General features: G+C 39.9%; 1 protein-coding gene across 1 annotated transcript in view; it reads left to right on the top strand.

Moving 5' to 3' along the window:
* Positions 1 to 1,954: 1,954 nt before the first annotated feature.
* The window catches only part of FCHSD2 (FCH and double SH3 domains 2), a gene marked incomplete at both ends in the record, with an annotated part of 178,717 nt that continues 172,102 nt past the window's right edge, over positions 1,955 to 8,569 (top strand). The window contains 2 exons of the mRNA XM_082497631.1: positions 1,955 to 1,978; positions 2,571 to 2,668. Coding sequence (XP_082353757.1) covers positions 1,955 to 1,978; positions 2,571 to 2,668 — 122 coding nt within the window. The remainder of the gene's footprint in view (positions 1,979 to 2,570; positions 2,669 to 8,569) is intronic.

The raw sequence follows: 8,569 nt of genomic DNA, 5'->3' as shown, positions 1-8,569 counted from the left end.
GGTTGGCTGGGGGGTGGTGGAGACTGGAGGCAGGTTTGGGAGAGGGAGAGCAAGCGTGTGTGTGGGGGGAGTGGGTGAACTGGGGACGGTGGGGTCTTGAGGGTGGCCCAGCATGGTGGGTGAGGGGGGAATGTCTGAGGAGGGGGTGTTAGAAGATGGATCTAGGTGGCCAGGGAGGGTGGTGGTGGTGGGGTGGGATGGGTCAGGTGTGGGGGGTGAGGTCTGGAGGCAGGACAGGGCATGGGGAAGGGCTGGAGGGGAGGTAGGAAGATGTGTGTGTGGGGGGCAGTGGGTGTTGGGGAAGCATCCCCCATACCCACTGGAGGTTCTCCAGATGAAGGAGATGAAGGGCTGGAAGGGGGTCAATGACTGCGAGGGCTTGGCTGCCACGGGCGTGTTGAGACAGCCTGTACCGGTTGTGGGGTGCTACCAGCCGTATTTTGGGGGCTCAGCTGTGTTCGTGTACTACGGGTGGATTGATGCCAACAGCGATGGGTTGGTTGTCTTGGAGCAGAAGGTCACGTCTGGAGTTGATGGAAGGATGCAGGCTATCCCGGCATGTATCAGGAGCGTGAGCGAAGAGGGGCAGCCAAAAATATGCAACATATGTGTGATGGGAACAAGCTGCAAATGCAGCGGGGAGGCTTTTTTTTTTTGTCCATGGGGTGCTTTGCGTTAGGAGGGAGCTGGTGTGGGAAGAGACGTAAGAAGGAACGTAGATTTGGGGAAAAAGGCTGTTCCTAGTGTGCCTGTGTAGTCAGGTTGTTATCTGGGAGACTTGAGCTGTAGTAGGGGTCTTGAGCTATGTGTAAGTACCAATACATGGAGATTTATTGGTTAGTTATTTTGAGGGTTCTGTGCCATGGTCGGTGTGTGGGGAGAAAGGGGGAGCTAGAGACGGTGAAGTGGGTCTCAGGATGGAGAGGCTGCTCCTTTACAGGCACCGTGGAAGGGAGTTTTGTGCTTTTGAGATTTGTACGTGTTATATATTCTTTGCGATGCTGGCTGATTAGGTGGTTTGGGCTGTAATCATTTACAGCCTGATTGTTGTAGCTTGCTGTAGATGGTTGAGATTTCATATGTGATGTTGAGATTTCTCAGTGAGGAGAGGAGATTGCAGGGGTTTGCTGTGTGAACTGTATAATAGTGACTGGGAGAGATTGGGAGGGGAGGAAGACTGAGAGGGAGCGTAAACAGAAATCCCTTGTCATCCCCCAAGCTCCCCAGTAGCCCTGGCAGGCAGCTGCAGTGGAGATCTCTCCTTGGCTGGTTCCTGCCTCCCGACCTCTTGTTTTGCTGCTGGACACAGCTTTTGTTAAACAATTCTTATTTCAATTTTAGTTTGCATTTGGCGGCTTATTTATATTACGTCTGTCATTCTTTGCCTATATTGTTTCATTTGAGATTATTTCCATTACATGGGTCATCTTGTGTGGGTTTATTTATTTTGAGTAGGGTTTCTTTCATAAAAATAAAAAAGAAAATGATGAAAGTTCACACTAAAAATAGACACTTTTTCTGCTTAAAGTCAGGGGCATGCGTGTGATTTATTTTTTTTTTAATAATGTGAAAAACTTACCTTTATGTAACGTTGTGATTAAAGGGTGCTTGTTGCTGGGGGACTGTTTTCAATGTTAAAATTGAAGAGGCTTTTCCTAGCTGATGAGATCTAGATTTTTTTTTTGCCTGGCTAACGAAGAAGAGGGAGATCTGTGTCGTCTTCCTCTCTGAATTTTTCATCTCTATTCCCCCATTACAGTAACTGTTTGGCATTTCTGTCCTCATGAATGCATAATGTCTTCAGATATGCTGGTGATCATTTTTTAGGCCGATACACGGATTCCCTGTGATCACTAGAGGGCTTAAATGCCAAGACCTCTTGTTTTGTAAAAACAAGAACAAAACGACCCCAAGGTTTCCTTCCAAAATCAAATCATTCCTGATACCTGTGCCAATGGTGCGACCTGCCAGTTATCAGGTAGGTTTCCAAAGTATTCAAATTTTAGCTTCATCATCACAAGGTTCAAAGGAAAATTACACCAATACTAAAAACGATTTGAAGCTTTTTATAGAGGGCTCTTTTGATCTGATGCACAATCAAAAACAACTTGATGTTTCAGCTATCTTTAACCGATAGCAATTGTAGGACAGTTTAATGACTTTCAGAATTTTGCGACTTGCACTGAAGTGCTAAATGTATACACTGTAAGTTGATTTTTTTCCCCTCCAAGGCCTGCTTTTTCTTTTTTGGTAGGCAAAACTCTTGTTGCACACCATCTACCCTCCCAGATTTTGGAATAAAATTGCACTTTCGCTAATGGTTGAGCCTAAGCATGGGATTCTTGTCGTGTGCTCTGTAAGCCTGCTTGGGGTGACAGGACTTATTGAGATCAGCCTTTATGAATGTTGCGTAGGGTTAAACTGCACTCTTAGCTCTGTGTTCGAATTTTCCAGTGAAACGTGCAATTTCAAAATAGATTAAGGACATGAATTGTTTTTTTTTTTTTTTTCTTGTTGAAATTTGACTTAAACTCTACAGAAAATATGTGTGGTGTGTGGTTTTTTTATAGGTGAAAGTTACACAAGAGCTAAAAAACATTCAGGTTGAGCAGATGACAAAACTTCAGGCCAAGCATCAAGCAGAATGTGAACTACTTGAAGATATCAGGTAAGGTTACAGAAAATGCTACCAAAAATTCCTTTAAGATTCAGTTTTTGGAAGAACATTTGAGTTACAAAACTTCAGGAACTGACGATGGAATTTCCTCTTTGGATTTCCTGCTTTTAGGCTGTTAAAGTTTTGACACAGCTGGAAATTATAACTGGAGCTAACACAATGCAAACCATTTTTTCTTCTTTTTTTAACATTTCCCCCATTGAAAAATAGTCACAAACAGCATACAAAAAGCATTGATCTTTTCAGCAATATTTCTCTATATAATAGACTGAGACTTTGATTTACCAGTTATAAGAGGCTGCTAAAATTATTAAAATATTTTAAAACCACTGATGATTTATGTCTTGCTAGAGTTAGCTTTGAACAGCACTTCTAAATAGATTGTATTTTTAACCAGAAGCTTACAAGAAGATACTTGCATTTGTAATTTAAAACTTTGCACAGGTTAAGATCAATAGGGAAATATCTACATGACATCAATTGTGGGGTTTTTATCATTCATTTTCCCTAATGTGATTTCTTCTCTTGAAGTTAAAAGTTTGCTTTTAACAAAATACTGTGGTAGCGGATACCTGGCATTATATGGAGGATTAATTATTCCATGTGGAGAAGATAAATTTCTGGGATGGTTCTTCCGTAAAATATTCAGCAGAGAGTTCACTGCTGTCCTGCTCCTTTTGGCAATGTATAGTCTACCTGTTAATTATTTAAATGAGTTTTTGTGCTTTATATTTGTCTATAAAATGCAAATGTGGCAACTTTGACAGATGACATGCTGTTTGTCTCACTCTCACAGTGTCCTTTCTTCATAAATCAGGATGTCGAGGCTTGAGCCTTCTCTCCCCTGTTTTTCTTCTGTGGGTGTTGAAACGCTTTTTTGTATGGGAAAGATCACAGCATTCATTTCCTTAGATTAAAATTAGTGGCTGTGCAGTGTTTGACTAGCAAGTGCTGAGTAATAAGTAACAGACTGATCCAAGGAATTTTTCCTCTTAGACAGAAGCTTATTTTTAGAACATCTAGACCAGGTACTGCTGCTCTAGCCCAGGTTTTGTTAGCATTTCCTATTTTTCAAGAGCTTATAATGACTTCCGTCTGTATTTTGCTGAAAGATGTCATAAGCGTTATTAGCCTGTGGATACAAAACCAAGAAAACATGTGAAAATGCTGGCGTAAAATATTTTTCTTTAATGTAATTTAATTTCTACAGTTAATTTAATTTGTAAATTTTAATGTTACAGATTAAGAAATTGTGTAAATATATTTAATTCACTAACATGGTCACTAAACCTACGTAGTCTCTGTTCGTTCTCATTGCAAGCGATCTGCGTTTGCAGAATCACTGCATGGATTTACAGATTAAACATTCTTTAAACATGGAATGATGTGATAGGATATGACAGCTCCACCATGTCAATGATTTGTTCAAATATCAGATAACAGAATAAGAGAGACCAGAATTTTTGCTTAAAAAACATTCGCTTAAAACAAACAAACGAAAAAAGATCTTGCTTTGTGATGCAGAGGCCTTTTAATTGCATGTAGCTGTGAAGGAGGAGCTGGGCTTTGAGACTCGGTAGTCTTGATAGTGCGCTGGTCAGTGTGTGACACTCGTGTGAGAAGTTGGGTGTCAACCTCGTTATCCCATTACTTTTGTATTTATGACTGTATTCAGGATATGCAGCCACCGTGATTCCGGAGTGTTCCAGAAAGCAATGCTCGCTGGAACCACACACAGGATCTTTTTGTCTCTGGAACGAAGAGTTATTTTTATAGAAGGCACCCTGCTGTTATCCAAAAGTATTAAATTTTAACTGAAAGCTGTTTGTTTATCAAGACTTGAGAGACTTTGGGTCCTTTCGCAGGACTGTTGGAGCTTTCAAGCACTGCAAGGGTACAACTTAATGCTCTTGTATTATGCTGCTCTGAATTCTACAAACTCAGCTGCTGCAGTGGCAGCAAGAAACTGAGTATATGGTTTGCAAGTTAGTGATTAAGAATGCATATTTTAAAATGTTAAATTATTACAAATAATTACTGTATTTGTTAGAATATAAATGCAAGCATTCAAATCATATGCAATACTTAACACCCTTTTATTTATATAGGATTTAAAACTTAATTACATTTTTTATATCATTTCAGTTTTGTATAAAACTAAAAAGAACTGATACAAGGAAAAGATCAGAAAGTTCTCTTAGGAGTTCTAGCAGAATACATCTATTGTCTAGTATATTAGCAGATGATTTTTGGCAGCCCACCAGATCATAAACATACTTTCCATTCCAATAGCTTTGATATCTTTATGCAAAACTGAGTACTGCTTTAATTTCGCTTCATTTGTAGAGGATGAAGGCTGAACTACTGTTTATTCCAACAGGATTCCTCTTGGTCAGGGTTGAGGCATTTTCCAGCCCCTCTGCAGATATTTCATCTCCTTGAGGGCTGTACATAAACAAAACCACCATCTTTCATTAAATCTAAAATACGTCGTCTTTTTGAGTGATAATGCAGCATTTTGTGTGCAAGGATGTAGAGTCTGGTCTGGGAGGCTGGGAAGAAAAGGCAGCAAGTTTTGCTTGTGGAAAGCATACCTGGTACGTGACAAAACTATGTGCTGGTAGTTGAGTGGAAAGCTTTCCTGGGAGTTGGATGACTTTTGACACAATGTAAAATTCTAATATATATTAAAAAAAAACAATCAAATATCCATTGCAGCCTTACAAACTGTGTCGTGTTTCTCTTCTCTGTGGCAGCTTAGTAGCAGTAAAGCTGAAGAATCTTTTCATGACCTGACAAGACTATAATAAAAAAATGTGTTTTGAAATGTGTTAGCAAATAGGTTTAAAAATAAATTTCTATGTTTATAATCTCTATTTGGCTCTTCATATTACGTTTCTTCATACTTGGTGACTGGGGAATTTGTGGAACAAGTGATTCAGGATGCTTTTAGGATCACTGGCTCAGTTTTAGGCATGACATATGTTTATCTTCTGTAGCTCACTAAAGCTACCATATCCTTTTCATGTGGTAGATCTGTGCTGGCATTACTATAAAAAGATTGTCTTTCTGCAACTGTGATGGAGAAAGAGGTTTTTCCCCCTGAAAGGTAAATGTAGGCTTTGTTGCTGCGTACCAGAAATCCTTCAGGGTTTCTCTATGGCTAGAAGTACTTGTTCACTCTATCCACACCTGGCTGCTTTTAGGCAGCAAGTTCTTTTTTTTTTTTTTTTTTTCCAGGGGCCAACTGGATTATGAATAGCTGAATTTATCAGAGGTGTTGGCAATTCTTGTATATTTTACTTTGGTTTTACAGGTTGCCTCATTTGATTGGTGGTAGTAAAGAATTCGCATGTAGTAGTCTGAAATTGCCCTTAGTTTGCCAGGACACAGGCATACTTTCCTTTTGTGCGTGTGTCTGCAAAGTTGTAAAGCACTCTGTTATGATCCATATTTTAATTCAACTTGGTATGTCTGTAATATATTTGTATGCTCTAGACTTTTTAAACTTAGGTGATGGTCACTTTACCTTGAACGTTATCACAGGGAAGGCCTGATTTTCAAAACAGCTTTGTGTGCCTTTACAGTTTTTGATAATGTATTCTAAAATGTAGTCTTAAAAATTTCTTTACTTTCATGTTTTGCCAGCAAGAATGAGGTTGTGGTTACATGGCTGTTTTACTTTGTTCTAAAGTCTGGACTGCTGCTGAAGGGCCAGCTCCACTTGCCAGCTATTTCTATCGTCTCCCTGTAGGAGCACAAGGATGGGTGGGCCATGTGGATTAGGGAATTTACCCGCCTGAAATCAAATCTTCCCTGACTCTTCTCCTAAAAAGGGATAGTTTTTGGATAAATCCATTCACTGATCCAGCTCTTTGCATGGCTGCACAAGCGCCGCTGCTAGCATGAGAGGTAGGAGGGATGAATACTTGAGAAGGGAGAGGAAAAGCAAGACTGTGCAGTAGCAGCCCAGGTTCATGTGGGATTAAAGTCGCTGTGTAACCGCAGCCTAATGCTCCTGTAGAAGGCACAGCTGCCGCTTTGTGAATTAGAGCTGGAAAGGCCACCTTATTTAAGTCTTAGCTAATTTTCTGCTGTCTGGATGTGTTGACCTGATGTTGCTTCATCATTTTAAGTCCGTTGACTGTACAATGTAGTGTAAATAGATGTTAAAATTGCATGATTTCTGGCTGAGATGGGATAGCAATGTATCCTTTCATTTGTTGGGTCCCAAATTTAGTTTTTCATCACTCTCAACTACATTCGTAGTGTAAAAGGAATTGCCAAAATCATAGGCTCGTAATCTTTGTGTGCTTCTGATATGGATGCAAATATAGGTACAGATACCTCCTTCTGTTTCTTTCCCTCTTCTGTCCTTGTGGTTTCTCCCTCCTTACTTTTTCTTATTTAAAATGTCTTTTCATTGTTCAGTCTAGCATATATCGCAGTGTAATGTACCCTATAAATTCATTCAACTTTTTTTTGGTAAAGCTTCATTCTCCTCTCACTGTATGTTTGTGTCATCCGCCTTTCTCCTGCTGCTGCTTTGCCTTTGTGTGGTATTTTCTATCTTCCATCTTCTCATCCAAAGCTCTACCCTCTGAAGGTTGTTCCCTCCTTTCCAGTTTGTCAACTTGGTTTTTAGTTCAGATACTTCATCTCTCCACTAGTCCTTTCTTTATCCAGTTCTGGGCTTGTGAATTTTAATTAGTTCTTGGGCATCACCTCTGTTTCTGAGATGCTTACGTATTAAATGTTCAGCAGCACCACTTACGCCTGCTAGGTTTGTTACACCTCTGTGTTTACTTGCTAAGCGGGGAGATCTTCTTGTGGGTCTTCCTTAATAATCCAAACCCTTTCTGGGCTCGGATGCTGTTGCCCTGGCAGCTGGGCTGTCACTTGCTTCTGCTTGGCTGAGATGCAGCTGGTTGAATGTGGAATATGGGGGTGAGGGAAGAAGGAACTTAGTGGAGATTTGGGTTTATGCGCCCAGTATGAGGACAGAATACTTCTTCATCTCTAACTTGGTGCCTCATTCCTGTCATAACAAGCCTCAGTGAACAGTACAGACACTTCAAAAAAGAAAAAAGAAAGTAAAAGTATGAATGAATATGTATCTGTAGATAGCTAGTTGCTGCTGGTTTGAACATGTTGTTTTAGGTATTAAATTATGCTCGACTTAATAAAATTGCATGTAACCTTTTGCTATGAATATACTTAGTACTCTCTGGTGGAATTTGACTATGCTTCTGTAATCTCACTGATTATGTTGGGAGGTTCGTGACAAGGTTTACGGCAACTTTGGCTGTGAGTCAAGCTACTGAAGTAGAAACTAACTGCAGTTCCAATTTTAAATACAGCAAATCTAATGTAGCAGCTACAAGGCAGATCACTTAACAGATACTATGTTAGAGAAAAGTCTCATCACAGTATGGATAACGCTGCAGAAGGATAAGTAACTGGAAAAGAAAACTGTATAAGAATATGTATTTACATATGTATATAGACATATATATTAGGATGCCGTAAGAGATTCTGAAAAAGCTTTACTTTTCCTGTCCTGAGGCAAAGTGGTAGTGAGGAGTTTACCTTTCTTCCTGCTCTTTCTGGTCTCCAGCTGCAGGGAATGCAATTTGTTTGGATATTCTTGAACCCTGCATTGGGCTCCAGAGCGTGTTTGCCTCTGGTTAGTGTGTATCTGATAAGGCTTTTTTTTTTTTTTTTAAATTCCTTTTCAGAACTTCTCTCTGCAGTTGCTGGGAGGTTTTCATAAGAAATTAATCTTTTTTCCTTTATACTGCTCAGAAATTTTGCCTTCATTGTCACCTTTCCTTTTGCCTCCAAGGTCATTGATTCTCTTTAGCAGACGTGATGCTTGCCTCTGGTATTTGC

Source organism: Vanellus vanellus (genome assembly GCF_965231255.1).
Source record: "Vanellus vanellus genome assembly, chromosome: 1".
Taxonomy (NCBI): Eukaryota; Metazoa; Chordata; class Aves; order Charadriiformes; family Charadriidae; genus Vanellus; species Vanellus vanellus.
Note: the sequence above shows the minus strand (reverse complement) of the source record. Positions and strands in the feature narration are given on the sequence as shown.